This window comes from Callithrix jacchus, chromosome 9 (assembly GCF_049354715.1).
Source record: "Callithrix jacchus isolate 240 chromosome 9, calJac240_pri, whole genome shotgun sequence".
Lineage (NCBI taxonomy): Eukaryota > Metazoa > Chordata > Mammalia > Primates > Cebidae > Callithrix > Callithrix jacchus.
The window spans coordinates 112,144,090-112,162,988 of NC_133510.1; the positions used below are offsets into that span (position 1 = coordinate 112,144,090).

Below are 18,899 nucleotides of genomic sequence, written 5' to 3' on the forward strand. Positions count from 1 at the left end.
TAGCCACTGGCCACATGGAATGCTTTAGTTTAATTATTATTATCATTTTTTGAGTCAGGGTCTTGCTTTTTCACCCAGGCTGGAGTGCAGAGGTGTGATCACTGCTCACTGCAGCCTTGACCTCCTGAGCTCAAGTGGTCTTCCCACCTCAGCCTCCCAAGTAGCTGGAACCACAGACGTGCAGCAACACACCTGAGCAATTTTTTATTTTTTGCAGATACAAGGTCTCACTGTGCTGTCCAGGCTGGTCTCAAACTCCTGGACTCAAGCAATCCTCCCTCCTCAGACTCCCAAAGCTCTGAGATTACAGGCATGAGCCACCAAGCCTGGCTCCTTTAGTTTAAATTTAACTAAGTCAGGGTCAAAGAAGATGGCTGTTCCATTCCTCATACTGGCTATGTTCCACGTGCAGGCCACAGACCGTGTACTAAGGAGTAAAGAGAGAGCACGTGGCCCTCATCCCAGAAAGTTCTAGTGGCTCATGCTGCTCCAGGCCCTGCACCATCCTAGCCCTCCTCTGATGGTTCTTGTCCCAAAAAGGGCACCAACAGGTCTGATACCTTTTGAGGCTCTTACCATTTGGGGGCTTTTTCTTTGCCTTCCAAAAAAATAATCTGCCAGATTAAAAAGAGCATTCTCCTCCACATGCCCTTCTTCCCACATGCAGAGGTCCCCAAATGCACCTGGGGTGCTGCCCAGGGCCTAGCTCATTGGCACTCATCTTCCAGGCTTGGGGGGATTCCGGTGGGAGTGATTGCCGTGGAAACGAGGACTGTGGAGGTGGCCATCCCTGCAGACCCTGCCAACCTGGATTCTGAGGCCAAGGTGAGTGGGCTGGGAGCTACGGCTGCTGGTTCAGCCACCTGCACAGTTGAGAGTAGGTCCTAGACGTGGGGGTCCCATACCTGCCCTGCCAGCTCAGGTGGAGAAGCAGGGGACCCAGTGCAGTCCCTGGCCCTGGGGGAATCAGGGCCTATTTCTCTGACACTTTCTCTATGGGTTGCATAAAGGGCTGCGCCAACTTGCTTCTTCCTTAGCAGAAGATAAAAGCCCCAGAAGCCCCTCCTACCTCCTGCCTTGCCCCTGTTGCTGTTTCTGTGCTAGGCCAGGGTACAGACTAAGAAGGGCTCAGGAGTCAGAGGGCTGGGTCCTAGGACCAGCTTTCCCCCAACTCAGTATGGCCTTGACGAGCTCAGCACCTCTCGGAGCATGTAAATTAGGGTGACAGGAACCTTGCTGGGCTGCAATGGGAGGGTCGAACCTGGTCCCAAGCCGAGGAGATGGGGCTTCTGTCCTTCTGAGCCCTGGCTCTGGTGCTGGGGGCCAGCACAGATCAGATCTCCCACCATCCAGGGCAAGACTCTGGCAGCTGTCCCTGTGTCTCGGGCTGCTGTTGCGCAGGGGCACCTGATCCCAGCAGCTCTGTGTTCCAGATAATTCAGCAGGCAGGACAGGTGTGGTTCCCAGACTCAGCCTACAAAACTGCCCAGGCCATCAAGGACTTCAACCGGGAGAAGTTGCCACTGATGATCTTTGCCAATTGGAGGGGGTTCTCTGGTGGCATGAAAGGTAAGCCCCTCTCTGTCTGTGGTTACCCCAAAGCCTTGGGGTCAGCACCCAGGACAGCACCCTCCGGGTGGTGACACTGCTGTCCTAGTCTGTGCCTATCATCATCTTAGCTGTGTGTCCCAATCACCCTGAGGACAGAAGACTGTTCACGTGCCCCACCACCCAGTTTTAAAGATGGGAACTGCTGGGCACAGTGGCATGTACCTACAATCCTGGCACGTTGGGAGGCCAAGGCAGAAGGATCATTTGAGGCCAGGAGTTTCAGATCACCCTGGGCAGTATAACAAGACCCTGTCTTGACAAAAAATAAAATAAATGTTTAAAAAATTAGCTGGGTGTGATGGCACGTCTCTGTTGTCCCAGCTATTTGGGAGGCTGAGGTTGGAGGATTGCTTGAGCCCAGGAGGCTGAGGCTGCACTCCAGCCTGGGCAACAGAGTGAGAGTCCCATCTCAAAAAATAAAAGAAAACAGTGAGGAACTGAGGGTTGGAGGCAAAGTCTGACTTTCTAGAGGTCACGCCCTGAGGTGCAGGGCAGGGAGGGGCAGCCCCAGGAGCTGCAGGGTGATCTGGGCAGTCACCCCCACATTTGGCAAGGTGAGGAGGATGTTGGTCCGCCCTTCCCTCTGCAGTAAGCTGCTCTGAGCCTCACGTGACCTTTCTGTTGTGTGAGGGTTTTTAAGCCACCAACCATGTTTTGGGAGACAGTGGCTGCTAGATGACTGGGTTGTTGAGGGCAGAGCTGGAGGCGAGGCCGGCAGACCTGCTGTGGGTCCTTGTTAGCTGGGAGACCTCACTGACCTCACCGAGCCTCAGTTTCCCTCTGTAGAAGGAGGTTAAGAACAGGACCAACTTCAGAGGGCTGAGGTAAGGGTCCAATGAGCCAATTGCTGGTGTGCAGTGTGGTTGTCAGCGATGTTATTATTGCATTCTTGTTTTCGTGTAGAGCTCCTGGGGGCCTGGAGAGACGTGACTTGGTGGAAGATATGGGCCATGTTGCCCATGCACACTGGGAAAGGATCAGTATTACCGTTAGGGAGGATTTTCTTTGCTGGAAATGGTAGGGCAGAGTGGGGACAGTCCCGGGTGAAGGCATCTCGATTCCAGTTGGAAAGAATCCTAGAGATTGGTTTCTCCCTGTGCCTTCACAGATGAGGGCGCTGAGGCCCACACTGGGTGAATGGCCTGTTTGAGGTCACACGGCCACTTAGAGAGCGATCAGTGCTCCAACTCCCAGCCCAGTGCTCTCCAGGCCTCCCAGCTGAGCTCACTCTCTCAGGACACCCTGGACAACCAGGGCAGTGGGTTTTGCGTGTGGATGATTGAGGGCCCTGAAGTTGCCAAACTGGGAGGCTGCTTTGCTTTTCAGACATGTATGACCAGGTGCTGAAGTTCGGAGCCTACATCGTGGACAGCCTCAGACAATATAAACAGCCCATCCTGATCTATATCCCACCCTATGCGGAGCTCCGGGGAGGCTCCTGGGTGGTCATAGATGCCACCATCAACCCGCTGTGCATAGAAATGTATGCAGACAAAGAGAGCAGGTGGGTGTGTTACCCTTAGCCTGGCTTAGCCTTTTCTTGTTCTCCCAGTCTTGAGAGCCCATGACCTTTGAGCCACTGGCCAGGGATCCTGGAGGGGTGCAGTGGCTGGAACCTGTGGGTGGTGGAGGAATGTTGTCTCTTCTTTCATGGTTTATACTCCTCCTTCCCTAGGAAGTTTGCAATCAAAAAATAAAAAGGAAAGACTGAAAGCACTTGAGCTTCCTGGCAGCCAGGATGAAAAGGGAAATATGATGGGTCATTTATCTCTCATTAGATCCTGAGCTTCTCCCAAAGCTATGAGTTCCTATAGGAAATGTTTTATTCTGTTTTGTAACCCAGGGTCTAACACAGTGCCTGACTCCTGGTAGGCGGTCAGGAAATACTGGCTAAATGAATGACTCAATGAATATTTACATTAGAGGATGCTAGTGCTTCGTGGGAGAGGAAACCTCCTTGGGACTTTCTTTAGGAGAAATTTATCCCAGGGATTCTTATAGAAAGGATGATGACACTAATGTTCACAGTGCAGTGACTGATGACTTTGAAAGTACTACATGCTACACAGGATGTAAAGAGTCATTCTGCTCAAAATATAGGCACGGCATTCCTATGTTCACTCCCTCATTCATTCATTCATCTAATGAATATCTATTGATTACCTCACTATATGCCAGCCATTCTGCTGTTCATTATGTTATGGTGGCAAATGGGCCAGGCCGGTCCTGCATTCAGGGCACTTAGACCCTTGTCAGGGATTGCTGAGGTCAGTCCTCCAGGAAGACTCAGGATACTGAGCAGCACTGGAATGGAGTCGTTGTTAACTTTTCATCCTGGCCACTAGGAAGCTCAGAGCTACTGTTATTATTCTTCAGGGCTTCTAAGCTGTCAAAAGCAAAAGGGGTCAAGGGGAGAATGAGGGGTAAATGAAAATGTAGGAAATGAGGCCAGGCATGGTGGCTCATGCCTGTAATCCCAGCACTTTGGGAGGCCAAGGCAGGCAGATCACTTGAGGCCAGGAGTCCAAGACCAGCATGGCCAACATGATGAAACCCTATCTCTACTAAAAATACTCAAATTAGCTGGGCATGGTGGTATATGCCTGTAATTCCAGCTATTGGGAAGGCTGAGGCAGAAGAATCACTTGAACCCAGGAGGCAGAAATTGCAGTGAACCAAGTAGTGCCACTGTACACCAGACTGGGTGACAGAGTGAGACCCTGTCTCAAAAAAAAAGGAAAGAAAATGTTGGAAATGGGAGGACAGCTCACAGAAGACCACACTGGGCTCTCAAGCTGCTGCTGTGAGATTTAAAGCAATCAGAAACAGTGCGCCACGTCTGGAAGAGCAGAAAATAGCAAAGTTAGAGAGGATGGTGGCTGGAGAGCAGGGGGTCATGCTGTCATGGAAAAAGCCATACACACTTGGACCTGAAAGGGCCCTCCAGAGTTCAGAAAGTGTTATTTTAAACAGTTGGCTTAGTCTTTCCATCTGTGGGTAAAGATACAGAGGCCCAGAGAGGCAAAGTGACTCGCCCAAGGGCACACAGCATATGTAGGGATGAAAGATCTGCGAACTGACACCCAGATCTTCTGGCTCTCTCCCCTCCAGCTCCCCCACATCCATTAGCTGTTGCTTGCTGGGCAATGTCTCATACACCCCCATCCTTGCCTCTTCTCTTTTAAGGGGTGGTGTTCTGGAGCCAGAGGGGACAGTGGAGATTAAATTCCGAAAGAAAGATCTGATAAAGTCGATGAGAAGGATCGATCCAGCTTACAAGAAGCTCGTGGAACAGCTAGGTAAGGGGGTCCCAAAGGCTTCACCTCTCAGAGGTCAAGAGAGGCCCAGCCGGCTCCATTGCTGGGGGTTTCTAGGATGTTAAAAATAAAATGAAGAGCTACCAAAAGACAACTATAATAACTCTGAGATTTTTTAAGATAGTCACATTTGTCTTTGTTGTTTTGTTTTGTTTTGAGATAAGATCTGGCTCTATCGCCCAGGCTGGAGTGCAGGGTGCAGTCTCAGCTCACCATAACCTCCACATTCTGGGCTCAAGCCATCCTCCCATCTCAGCCTGAGTAGCTGGGACTACCATGCCCAGCTGATTTTTGTATTTTTGTAGATACAGGGTTTTGCCATGTTGCCCAGGCTGATCTCACACTCCTGGGCTCAAGCGATCCATCTGCCTTGGCCTCCCAAAGTGCTGGGATTACAGGCGTGAACCACTGTGACTGAAGGATGTTCACATTCCTAAATCAACCTTTTTAACATAAAATATATGTGTGTATGTATGTATATATATGTACGTGTGTGTGTGTGTGTATATATATGTATAAAATGCCATCATGAATTTATTTCTCAGCATACACAAAAGATAACAATTGAGGTATTTGGGGTTGATGAGGAATATCAGAATTTTTAAAGAGAAAATGTTCCTTTAAAATTTCCAATTAGACAAGGTATTTTACTAATTTTGTTTGAATGATAGCTTTGTTTCACTTGTCATCTTTAGATGTAATTCTCTTTATTTATTTATTTGTTTATTTTTGAGAAAGAGTCTTGCTCTGTCACCCAGGCTGGAGTGCAGTGGTGCAATCTCAGCTCACTGCCACCTCTGCCTCACGGGTTCAAGCAATTCTCATGCCTCAGCCTCTCAAGTAGCTGGAATTACAGTTGTGTGCCACCACACCCAGCTAATTTTTGTGTTTTTAGTAGAGACGAGGTTTCACCATGTTGTCCGGGCTGCTCTTGAACTCCTGGCCTCAAGTGATCTGCCTCAGCCTCCCAAAGTGCTGAGATTACAGGCGTGAGCCACTGCATCTGGCCACAAGATGTAATTCTCTTTAAATATCCATTTTAGGTGTCAGTGTCTTTATAACTGTGCTATTCACAAGATTTATTACAGTATGTGCATGTAATTTCTTTGGTTGGTATCAGGGTAATGCTGATCTCATAGAATGAGTTGAAGTGTTCTCTCATATTTTCTGGGTTTGTGAAGAATTGGCATTATTTCTTTAAGTTATTGATAGAGGTTTTTACCTATAAATTCAACTTCTTTGTTATATAATAGGACTATTTGTGTTGTCTGTTTCCTCCTAGGTGAGCTTTGGTGGTTTGTGTGTTTCAAGGAATTTGTCTATTTCATCTTAAGTTGTCAATGTGGCATAGAGTTGCTTATTATATTCCCTTGTCATATTTTACATTATATACTAAAACTAGTAATTGCTAAGCACCATGGGTCTGATGGAAAGGGAAAATGTAGAGTTGCATGTTGAATGCCGTCTTGCAATTGTGAGTGCAATTCTAAGACTGCACTAGCTATTTGATGTGAGACAAAGGGGGCTGTCAAGATGAGCCTGTGGTGGGGGCGAGGCCAGTGGACCTTGGGGGACCTAGGGGGCTGAGGGTAGCCTGTGTAGCAACAAGGGTAATATCAGAGTTAAAGCTCAGACCTCTGACAGGGCAAGACCTGTCCCGCAAACCCTGATTTGTGCCTCCTTAAAAAAAAATCTCCACCCCACCATATGTGGCCCCCTTCCATGGCCTGACTGGCCTTTCTGCACCCCTGCAGGGGAACCCAATCTCTCTGACAAGGATCGCAAGGACCTGGAGGGCCGGCTGAAGGCCCGCGAGGACCTGCTGCTCCCCATCTACCACCAGGTGGCGGTGCAGTTTGCCGACCTCCACGATACGCCCGGCCGGATGCTGGAGAAGGGCGTCATGTCTGTGAGAGCCACGGCTGCCGTGTGGGGTGCAAAGAGCCCACCTTGGTTTCCAAAAACCGGGCTCGGGGTTTTGGGGCTTGGGGAGGGGGTTTGGGATGGGTCCAGTGCTGTGTGCGGGAGTCACCTAGGAGCTTTACAATAATCCCGGTGCCCAGGTGGCACTGCAGACCAATGAAATTCAAATACCTGGATGGGAGTCAGCAGTCATGTTTTTTTTTAATCCCCAAGAGATTCTCATAAGCAGCAAAGTTTGAGGATCACTAGTCTGATGGCTCGGTCAGTGTGGAGCTGGACCAGGGGTAGAAACCATTGTTCCTGTCCAGCATTCACCCCACCCCGCACCATTGCAAGGACATACCACAGTCACCTCCTACCATGTCCAGGGCTCTTTGGTTCTCTTGCTGCAGGTTCCCCCCCACAGCTGGCTCAAGCCTCACATGAGCCTGTGTTTTTGTTGGTTGAGGTAGAGGTGGGTGCTGGGTTTGTATGGGGATATTTTTTCACCTATGGCCAGCCCAGAGTCCTGGTGGTGTCCTGGCTCTGAGCAGGTATCCTTCCCCTCCCTGTGCCTCAGCTTCCTTGCCTGTAAAATGGAAATGGTCTCAGAGCCTGGGCCCAGCCCCAGGCAGCCACTGCCATGGGTGTGGTCCGAGCCAGTGTCCTGTCTCCTCCTTCCCTTTCCGGGGACTCAGGCCTGGCTCATCCGCAGGACATCCTGGAGTGGAAGACCTCGCGCACCTTCCTGTACTGGCGCCTGCGCCGCCTCCTCCTGGAGGACCAGGTCAAGCAGGAGATCCTGCGGGCCAGCGGGGAGCTGAGTCATGTGCACATCCAGTCCATGCTACGCCGCTGGTTCGTGGAGACGGAGGGGGCTGTCAAGGTGGGCCTGGGGTGAGAACGAGGCCGGTGCACAGGGGGTGCTGGGGATGAGGCAGCCGGCCCACAGCACGGTCCCTCTCTGAGGCATCCTCTGCCCCTCCCCAGGCCTACCTGTGGGACAACAACCAGGCGGTTGTACAGTGGCTGGAACAGCACTGGCAGGTGGGGGACGGCTTGCGCTCCACCATCCGCGAGAACATCACCTACCTGAAGCGCGACTCTGTCCTCAAGACCATCCGAGAGTGAGTGGCCACCGCCCCTGCTTCCCAGCCTCCTTGGCAAGGACCCAAGCCAGGATTAACCCCCAGCTGCCCGACTCCTTAGCAGCCACTTTAACCCACCACGCTGCACAGTCCCAGGGCCTCGGGGCCTGGATCGTGTGCTGAAGGCCACACTCTGGGATTGGGTGCCCTGCCACCCAACAAAGAGACCACACTCCCCAATGCCCGGTCTCCTGGCATGGTGGCCAGGGTGAGGCAGAGAGCCCAGGGGTGCAATGAAGGAGGTGTGAGACACTTCCAGCTTAGGACCTTTGCTGGAATATGGACTTGTCCAAAGTCACAGCTGAAGCAGGGTTGGTCACAGAATCCATGTTTGGAACCGCTAGCCTTCAGGTTGCTGGCTTCCATGCCAGTGTCGGCCTTTCCAGAGGGTCCCCTCCCCCCATTACCATGGCATCCCCCTGTGAAAGAGGGAGTTGAACACAGGGGACCCCATTTGATGGAGGAAGCTGAGACTCAGGGCAGTGTCTTGACTCAGGGTAGTGTCTTGTCTCAGGTCACATCACACAGCAGGAGGGACAGTAGGGACAGTGGTGCCTCAAGGCATTCTGATCTTCAGATCTCAGCCCCCCCCACCGCTGCACAGGACCATCACCCACACAGGAACCATGGCAGGAAGGGAATCAGGAGCTCTGGGTTCTGGGACGTGGCCCCACACAAGGTCTGTGCCACCCTAGGGGCCACTGAACAAAGTGGCAAGAGTGACCCCAGGTCTCCTCTCGCCTCCCCTGCAGCCTGGTTCAAGAGAACCCAGAGGTGGCCGCAGACTGCGTGGTATACCTGAGCCAGCACATCAGCCCAGCTGAGCGGGCGCAGGTGGCTCACCTGCTGTCTACCATGGATAGCCCAGCCTCCACCTGACCCCGGCCCGCCCAGCCACTCCCGGGACCATGCAAGAGAAACCACCCAGACCCACCACCCGTACACCCTCAGCAGGACCATGAAGGCTTGCTTTTAAAAAAAGAAAATCCTGGCACTTGTGCAGGGCTGCTGGTTCCGAGCTGACACCCATCTCAATGCAGGCCCAGGAGCGCCTCTTCCGAACAGAAACAGCCTCCTCTCCGTAGTTGGGAAGTTTATACTGTTTTGTCTCTGAAGACGGCATGTTCGTTGCATCACTAAATCAATCCAGCTAAGACATCCCTGTTTCCTTCTACGAAACAGTGCCTGGCACGTGGGATCCAGGCATTCTCTGGGCTCGTTTGATATCACATCATGAAATCTTTTATTTTTTTACTCTGAGACCAGCACTAGACATAAGCATCTTACATATTTCAGCCAAATAAATGGGCCAAGGAAAAATATATAGAGAGACAGAACCAGAGAAAACCTATTTTTGTAATGATGTTTCTTTGGATACCATGTAGTCACCAAGGAAAACGTGTGTATAATTTTTTTTTTTTTTGAGACAGTCTCAGGCTGGAGTGCAGTGGTGCAATCTCACTGCAACCTCCATTTTCCAGGGTCAAGTGGTTCTCCTGTCTCAGCCTCCCAAGTAGCTGGGATTACAGGTGCCCACCACCACAACTGACTAATTTTTTTATTTTTAGTAAAGATAGGGTTTCACCATTTTGGTCAGGCTGATCTCGAACTCCTGACCTCAAGTAATCTGCCCAAACCTTGGCCTCCCAAAGTGCTGGGATTATAGACATGAGCCACCATCCTCAGCCAGATGAGTTTTTGTTGAGAGAATGAAATGGTATTTTGTTCCCCAGATGGCCCTAGTGAGTCACCAGGAGTGCCTCCCTGGTAGGCCATGTTTTGTGCTGGTTGGCAGGATTCTCTTTTTGAGAGAGGAAAGCAAAATGAATGGAAGTGCCTGGATGGAAGTTTCAGGATGTCTGGAGGATGCTCTCGCGTAGCTCGAGGTCCTCTGCCTGCCTCTTCCCTCCAAGGAAAATGAAGACTCCCCTTCCCCCTATAGGACTGGTCCCCAGCCTGTGCATACACCCTCCTCCTGCCCAAGTGGGGGGCACAGAGGCGGAGGGGAACCCCTCACCACACTCATAGCCCAGCTTGCTCACTAGTGTCACCTCTGTGATGGTCACCACTGCTCCCTTGGAGGGCCACTGGAGTCACTGTTGCTCCCTTGACTGCTGGCCTGATGAACACAGATGGTGGGATCTGACCCTGAGGAGCAAAGCTGTCAGTGACCAAGGACCAGACTGTGGTGACCATGCCGATTTGCGGTCATGGCAATGCACCCAGCAGCTCCTGGCTCTGCCAGTGCCACAGCCTGGGGCCCTGCGATCCTCTGGTTTCTCCCATAGGGGTGGAGTCGGGGGTGGGGAGAGTTGGCCTCAACCCACTTGTGGTGAGTGGTTTGTCCGAGGGTGCTGAATGTGATGCCTGGTCAATGTGGAAGCCCACGAGGTCGCCCAGGGAAGCCTCCAAAAGCTGGGATGCTTGGGGGTATCTGAGTTTAAAAAGACAGAATCTGACCATCAGCCAATGACAATCCTGGCAAATGAAGGTGGGCGGGCAGTGAGGGGTGGGAGAAGGTGCATTATTCATTATTCCATCCTGAGGTTTGCTGTGGGGTTGAGGGGAGGAATCCGTGCTGCTTTGGGGACTGAAGGTTTTTCTGTTGGGAAGGCCCTCTTGGTTTTGGGGAGAAAGACAAGTTTTGGGTCGCTGCTACCTTGGAACTGTGGGCAGAGAGCCTGCCAGGAAATGTGCAGAATAAACTATTTTTTGAAGGAAACACTTTGGCCTTGACTTTATACTCTGAACTGGACAAGGCAGATTGCCTCCGGGGCAAGGATAGGTGTTCACCTTGGCACCCTCCATTCCCGCCACCACAGCTGAGACCCTGACTACGTTCCCATCACAGGGGCAGATGGGGATGCAGTGAAGGGAGCTGGAGACTGGACTGAGCTGGACAAAATCATCCCTTTTTGAAAACACTGGGGGAAAATGTTTTAGAAAATTCTGTGCAAGCTTAGGAGAAATACCTAATGTAGATGACGGGGGATGGATGCAGCAAACCACCATGGCACGTGTATACCTATGTAAAAACCTGCACATTCTGCACGTGTACCCCAGAACTTAGAGTATAATAATAATAAAAGCAAAGTCCTGGCCTGGTAGTGCAAGGAAAAGAATTCTCCCCAAACCTCCTGGATGAGGGAATTAAAAAAAAAAAAGATTATATGCAAGCCTAGTCTATACCACAGGCAAAAATGGAGCTTCTCTGGAAGAAGGGGGTGGGGGTTTGGCCCAGATACTTCACATGCCAGGTGCATTCCTTTCCACCACCTTGACCCACCCCGTTGTGCAGATGAGGAAGGCGAGGTGCCGAGAGATGAAGACATTTGTCCATGGTTACACAGGGACAGAACCGGGGCTGAATCAAGTCTGTTTGGCTCTAAAACCCAGCCCTTTCCTTTTATGACCTAGGTCCTTGGTGGGTAGGCTTAAGGCACGCTTAGGAGTTGGTTGTACATGGACTTAACCTGCAGAAGAACCCCCCACCCACCCCCCACCATGGCTTCTCAGCACACAGGGACTATTCAATTTTGTCTCCAAAACGCATAACAACAACCGTTACTTTTATTCTACCTGACGTCTTTTCCAGGCATTTCCCCCTTACCAAGGCTGGGCCAGAGTCCTCCATTCCCCCTGATGGTAGTGACGGAGGTATGGGCATGTATCCCCAGTAGAGCCAATCAGAATTCTTTAGGGATGTCTGACAGTGCTGATTTGGAGAGAACCCACCAATGCATGGGGAAGCCAAGCCCAGAGAGAGGGGGAGACCCAGTTATGTTGGTGGTATTTGGATGCCTGGATCAAGCCCTGCCTGAAATCGGTAGCCCAGTCCCAGGAACCTATCCATGGTTTGTTTTTTAAATGCTTGCACTAGTTTGAGTTGGAGCTCTATCCTTAGCTGCAGAGATGACCCAGTTAGCCCAGAAGACAGCAGTTAATTTCCATCCACAGCAGCACCTAATGGTGGTCTGCATTAGCAGACCCTTCAGGAAAGGAGGCAAGGAATTGATAACAAGCTGAAATGCAGCCCTCTGGGATGGGGAGGAGGCAGCTCTGATGTGATTTGCATCCTGAAGACTATGGGTCGATTGTTTTCATCTGGATTTCAAACTCCGATACAAGTTGCCATCTGCTGCTAATGATGCTGGAGTTGACTCTGTGGACATCAGCCGAAAGTGCTTTCTCTGACAAGGTCGCCTTTTCTCCCTTGGAGGACTTAGCACAGCCAGTCACAAGGGGAAGGGAGAAAGGATCAGACCACTGAGTGTGGACAGAGGTCTTGTTGGGCAGGTTGGGTGCTGACCCTTGGAGGTGGTTGCTACATACACTCTATCCTCATTTTTTTAATAAGAGACAGGGTCTTGCTCTGTTGCCCAGGCTGGAGTCCAGTGACATGATTTCAGCTCACCGCAGCTTCAGCCTCCTGGGCACAAATGATCCTCCCACCTCAGCCTCCCAAGTAGCTGGGACTACAGGCAGGCACCACCATGCCCAGCTAACTTTTTTAGTTTTTTAGAGACAGGATCTAGCTATATCGTCCAGGCTGGTCTCAAACTCCTGGCCTTGAGTGATCCTCCTACCTCAGTCTCCTAGACTTCTAGAATTAAAGGTGTAAGCCACCATACCCGGCCTCTATCCTCATTTTTATACACAAGAAAACCCAGGCTCAGAGATGAGCTGACTTCTCCATGTGCACATCGCTAAGAGGAGGGGCCAGGCCAGGGACCCAGGCTGGCTCAGACCCAATCCTCCTGGGCTTAATGCCTTTCTATAAGTCCTGAACCTTTGCAAGGGTTAGATCCCAAAATGTGAGAGAATCTTGTAGACCAAGCTTTACTCCTCCTGCCTCCCTGCTTTCCTGGCTAATTCAGCCAATGCCATCATTCAGATCCTTGTCAAAAACCTCGCTCTTCATGCACAATGGGGGCAGGCTGCCCTCTTTCCTGATATATATTGGCAGATTCTGTAGCTCTAAACCTCACATTTCCACGTGTGCAGTGTGCTCCTCCACATCACAAATGTAATTGTGGGCCGGGTTATCCCATTTCTACTCCTTTCTTTGGTCTCCCCCAATTTATTATTTTATTTATTATCCCATTATTTTGTCTTCCTCTGTTCCAAAAGTCAGTTGGCCTTTTTTCTCAGGGTCTTTTTTTTCCTAACATTTTATTACGAAAATTTTCAAATGCCAATTAGTCAAAATATTTCATAGCACTCACCCCAACCCACCATCTTGATGCCACCATTGACATTTGACCGTGCTTGTACCTTCTTTAACACTGTTCTCTTCATCTGTCCGTCACTCTCTTTATCTGTGAATGCATGTTATTATTTTGTCACATTCCAGAGTAAATTGCATACATTAATATATTTCTCCAGGGTTAATTTTGCATTTCGAAACTGGTTGTTTGTTTTGTAAATCACTTCCTGAGCTTTTCTGCCACTGAGAGCACATCCAGATCAACAGAGCTGTGTTGAGATGAAGCAGCCAGCTGTGTGACCAGAGAGGGAACCCCAGTTCTCACGGCACATGCGGCCCCAGAAAAATGCTTTCATCCACTATTTTATGAGCATGTGCCACATGCTGAGCACAGGGTGCTGTCATGAGCAAGGCAACCACCTCCTGCCCTTGCGAGTTGATATCCTGGGGTTCCCAACAGGTAGAAATTGCAAGTAGCTAACCATAAGGAGATGCTTAGGGTCACAACTAGTCAAAACAGTGGCTGTTACATCCAGAAATGTCCAGGGTCCACTTCTCAGAGTCCCTGTGACAGGAACGTGATAGAGAAGGGAACAAGGACCATCCACACAGGCCACAGAAAGGTTCTGAATGACCATCACGCACAGCAAAGGCTGCCTCCCTATGGCTTCTGCTAACTCAACCAGTGTGGACAAACCGGCCCTCTTCTGGGCACTGCCCACACAGCTGATGCACCAAGCCACGCTTCTTGATGGCCAGAGAGATCTGTCTAAAATGCCACTTCCCTGTACTAAGCACCATGGGAAAAAGGTCTCACTCAATCCCATAAGGCATGGCATAAGCCAGTCTTGGGGTCCCACTTCTGCCCACTGAGTCTGTTACTACCATGAACCAACCAGTCTGAACTGTCAGTTCACCTCTAGGCGAGTACAGGTTGTTTCTCCTGGGGAACCTCTTCCCCCTTGGCCATGGTCTGGCTGACTCCTACCTATCCCTCAAAACCCAACTCGAACGGCATTTCCCCCAGGCAGCCTTCTGTGAGCACCTCTCCCATAAGTTGGGAACCCTCCTCTGTGCTCCAGCAGCCTCCGTTCTCTCTCTTTTCTGCAACGTACACGAAACAGATTTCTAACTGAAACACACAGCTAGGGATCCCTAGATGTCTCTGGTTGCTGAACCAAGGCTGGATTTTGGAAAGCAGTCTGCTGAGAAAGGCGGTTCTCTCCTGGAAGGGGAGGTGACAGGCTGCTCCCGATGATATTCTATATTTTGTAATATGCTGACCAATGGAATACTGTGTAGCAAACACAGGCAAAGAGCCTAGAAGTTTGTTTCTGTTTTTATTTTGAGTCAAAATCTTGCTCTGTCGCTCAGGCTGGAGTCCAGTAGTGCAATCTCAGCTCACTGCAACCTCCGCCTCCTGGGTTCAAGCGATTCTCCTCCCTCAGCCTCCCAAGTAGCTGGGATTATAGGCACATACCCCCACGCCCAGCTAACTTTTGTATGTTTAGTAGAGATGGGGTTTTGCCCTGTTGGCCAGGCTGGTCTCAAACTCCTGACCTCAAGTGACCCACCCACCTCCACCTCCACCTCCCAAAGTGCAGGGATTACAGGTGTGAGCCACCACACCCAGTCTAGCATTTTTTTTTCTTTGATGGAGTCTTGCTCTGTCACCCAGGCTGGAGTGCAGTGGCACAATCTTGGCTCACTGCAACCTCCGCCTCCCTGATTCAAGCAATTCTCCCGCCTCAGCCTCTCGAGTAGCTGGGACTACAGGCACCCACCACCATGCCCAGATAATTGTAGTTTTAGTAGAGACGGGTTTTCACCGTGTTAGCCAGGATCATCTTGATCTCCTGACCTCGTGATCCGCCCGCCTCAGCCTCCCAAAGTGCTGGGATTATGGGCGTGAGCCACTGAGCCCAGCAGTATTTTGTATATATTTATCGTGGTAAAATATACGTAGCAAAATCTTCACCATTTCCAAGCGTACGGGTCAGTAGTGTTAAGTGCATCCACACTGTTGTGTAATCAATCTCCGGAACACTTTCTACCTTGCAAAAGTGAAACTCTGTACCCATTAAACTCTAACTCCTCGTTCTCCTCCTCCCAGCCCCTGGCAACACCATTCTACTTTCTGTGTCTGTGAATTTGCCTACTCTAGGTACCTCATCTAAGTGGAACCGTACAGTATTTGTCCTCTTTGTGACTGGCTTATCCCATTTAGCATAATGTCCTCAGGGTTCATCCATGTTGTAGCATGGATCAGAATTTCCCTCCTTTTAAAGGCTGAGTAATATTCCATCGCACAGACAGAGCACAATTTATGCATCCATGCATCCATCAATGAATGACTTGATGAATCCTGCCTTTTGGTGGTTGTGAATACTGCTGCTGTGAGAATGGGTGTACAGAGCCGGGTGTGGTGGCTCATGCCTGTAACCCCAGAACTTTGGGAGGCTGAGGTGGGTGGATCACCTGAGGTCAGGAGTTCGAGACCAGCCTGCCAACAACATGAAACCCTGTCTCTACTAGAAATACACAGATTAGTCAGGTGTAGTGGTACGCTGGTAATCCCAGCTACATAGGAGGCTAAGGTGGAAGAATTGCTTGAACCTGGGGGGCAGAGGTTTCAGTGAACGGAGATCATTCCACTGCACTCCAGTCTGGGTGACAGAGTGAGACTATGTCTCAAAAAAAAAGAAATGGGATTGCTGGATCTGGTGGTACTTCTCTTTCTCATTCTTTGCACAGTCAGCATACTGTTTTGCCACAGCTGCTGTACCATTTTACGTTCCCACCAGCAATGCACAAACGTTCCTAATTTCTCCACATCCTTGCCGATACTATTTGTTTTCCTTTTTCTGTTTGTGTTTGGTTTGTTTGATAATAGCCATCTAAGGGATGGGGCTTAGAAGTAATTGAACTCAAAGTCGTTGCACCTTTTTACTTGCATGCCTCAGTCATCACGGACGGGATATATAGAACCCACCTGTGACCGCGACATCCCGATTCTTCCACCTCCTGCTCACCCACCCAGCTGGCCCCGCCCCACTGCAGCCACGACTCCCTCCCTTCTCTCCCACCTGCTCCCCATTCTGTGATGATGCTGAAATCCAGACTGCAGCAGACCCAGGAGGTGGCAGAACTCCTGGAGGCCCGTGGAGAAGGAAGCGGCCCGCCATCGGCCAGGTGGCACCCCAGGTAGGTTGTTCATCTTTTCACCGTCTCACTCCCGCTGCCTGAGCCTTCCTGGTAACGTCCTCCTCCCTTTAGTTGCTGCCAGGCTCACCTGCAGGCCGCACAAGTGCAAAGGCTTCCTCAGTCCAAGCTGGAGGAATGTTCCAGGTTCCTAGACCTCAGGTTCTCAGTTCGCAGGCCCACCCTGCTGACCCCCTCCTCACTCCAACTTAGAATCTTCTCACCTTTCCCTTGGGAAGCTCCCAAGTGTAGTAGGGGTGCCTGTTTAAAAAACTCAGATTGACTCTGGCCTCTGGCCCTGCCTTTTTTTTTTTTTTTTTTTTTTTAGATGGAGTTTCACTCTGTTGTCCAGGCTGGAGTGCAGTGGTGTAACCTCAGCTCACTGCAACCTCCACCTACTAGGTTCAAATGATTCTCCTGCCTCAGCCTTCTGAGTCACTGGGATTACAGGTGTGTGCCACCATGCACAGCTAATTTTTGTATTTTTAGTAGAGACCGGGTTTCGTCAGGTTGGCCATGCCGATCTCAAACTTCTGACCTCAAGTGATCCACCCAACTTGGCCTCCCAGAGCGCTGGGATTACAGATGAACCACAGTGCCTGGCCATACCTCAGAATCCCAGACAGGGATCTGGAGAGCTAGATCTTTCTCTTTTTTTGCCTTTTTTTTTTTTTTTTTTTTTTTTTTGAGATGGGGTCTCATTGTGTTGCCCGGGCTGGAGCGCAGTGGCACTATCACAGCTCACTATAGCCTCAACCTCCCAGGCTCGAGTTATCCTCCCACCTCAGCCTCCCCAGTAGCTGAAACTGTCAGGTACACTCCACCATGACTACCTAATTTGCTTTCTTTTTCTTTTTTTTTTTTTTTTAAAGATGGAGTCTCATTATGTTGCCCAGGTTGGAGTGCAGTGATGCGATTTTGGCTCACTGCAACCTCTGCCTTCTGGGTTCAAGCGTTTCTCCTGCCTCAGCCTCCTGAGTACCTGGGACTACAGACATATGCCAACACACCTGGCTAATTTTTTGTATTTTTAGCAGAGACAGGTTTCACCACGTTGGCCAGGCTGGTCTCAATCTTCTGACTTTGTGATCCGCCTGCCTCAGCCTCCCAAAGTGCTGGAATTACAGGCATGAGCCACCGCACCTGGCCCTCATTTTCTAGTTTATTATTTGTAGAGATGGGGGTCTCACTGTGTCTCCCAGGGTGGTCTCCAACTCCTGGGCTCAAGCTAACCTTCTGCCTTGGCCTCCCAAAGTGCTGGGATTATAGGAAATGAGCCACTGCACCTGGCCAAGATGGGATCTTGCTATGTTGCCCAGGCTGAGATCCAGATGTTAAAAGTCCCCAGGAGATGCTGATAACCAGCAAGTTTGATTACATTTCTGTAATTACCAGAGATGCTAGTCAATAATGGAAGGTGGTAAGTACCACACTGGAGAAAACAAGATGCTTCCACCTGTTGGGGGCACTTATCCCACAGGAGAAAGCCCGGGCAGGCTTGGGGGTCAGAGGATGTGGGTCCTAGAGATGAGCCTGGTTGTCCTCCCTTTCATGGGAGTGTTTGCTTCTGTCCTGTGGCAACCTGTGAGTGGCTGTGGAAGATGCTGGACAGGTTCTTATGGACTGGGCATCCTTGGGGATGGCCCAGCCTGGCTCTTCGGCTGCTGTTGGATTTCTCCACATTTCAGCTGCCAGCTAGATCTCTGTCCTGCTTCCCCTGGACTCTTGAGGGTTTTGATTTTGGAGATCAGAGGTCCAGCATCTATACCCATAGGAAAAACAGTCAACACAACTGGCATCCTCCAAAGGAGGCGATGCTCAGCTCCACCACTTCGTCTCCTACTTTTGATCGGATCTTCTTATTACTTTCCCTGAACTTACACTGAATGCCCTTTAGGAGCCTACGCTAGGCCATGACAGCACCATGGAGGGGCGGGAGACCTGTAGACCTGGGGTTAATTCCCGGTCACATAGCCTCGGAGAGTTTTTGCTTCTCTCTAAACCAGCAAACAGAGGGTGTCAGCTGAGCCCTCTGAGACGTGATAAAAGACCGTGGGGGAAGCACAGTGTCATTTGAATCCCATCTCTACCCCTTATTAATCATGCCTAAGCTACCTAACCTCTCAGAGCCTCAGTTTCCTCCTCTGTAAGATGGGGATGTATTTATTGTCTATGGCCGTTGTAACAATCCCCACAAACTTAGTGGCTTAAAACAACATGAATTTATCCTTCTACAGGTCTGGAGGTCAAAAGCCCAACAGGGGCCTCCCTGGGCTAAAATGAGTGTCAGCAGAGCTGCGGCTCTTCTGGAGGCTCTAGCGGAGAGAATCTCTTCTCTTGCCTTTTCCAGCTTCTAGAGGCCCCATTCCATATTCATAGCATCTTTAAACCTGACACTGACTCTCCTGCCTCCCTCCTTTACCTGTAGGACTCTTATGACTCCCTTAGGCCTACCTTGATAATCTGGGGAGATCTTCTGCCTTTTTTGGGGGGGAGACAGTGTCTTGCACTGTC

At 50.5% G+C, this 18,899-nt stretch overlaps 1 protein-coding gene across 13 annotated transcripts in view; it reads left to right on the forward strand.

The window, feature by feature from the left end:
* ACACB (acetyl-CoA carboxylase beta) overlaps nucleotides 1-10,700 on the forward strand; it is a 166,099-nt gene extending 155,399 nt beyond the window's left edge. For 6 of the 13 annotated variants that reach the window (XM_035257508.3, XM_035257507.3, XM_035257509.3 and 3 more), the window contains 8 exons: nucleotides 729-825; nucleotides 1,434-1,569; nucleotides 2,938-3,115; nucleotides 4,798-4,910; nucleotides 6,683-6,837; nucleotides 7,546-7,716; nucleotides 7,821-7,957; nucleotides 8,731-10,700. In XM_035257508.3, coding sequence (XP_035113399.1) covers nucleotides 729-825; nucleotides 1,434-1,569; nucleotides 2,938-3,115; nucleotides 4,798-4,910; nucleotides 6,683-6,837; nucleotides 7,546-7,716; nucleotides 7,821-7,957; nucleotides 8,731-8,857 — 1,114 coding nt within the window. In that variant the 3' untranslated portion in view covers nucleotides 8,858-10,700. Of the gene's footprint in view, nucleotides 1-728; nucleotides 826-1,401; nucleotides 1,570-2,937; nucleotides 3,116-4,797; nucleotides 4,911-6,682; nucleotides 6,838-7,528; nucleotides 7,717-7,820; nucleotides 7,958-8,730 lie in introns of all 13 variants that reach the window. The other 7 variants (XR_013522091.1, XR_013522093.1, XM_078337197.1 and 4 more) reach the window with 5 other exon arrangements.
* The last annotated feature ends 8,199 nt before the right edge of the window (nucleotides 10,701-18,899 follow it).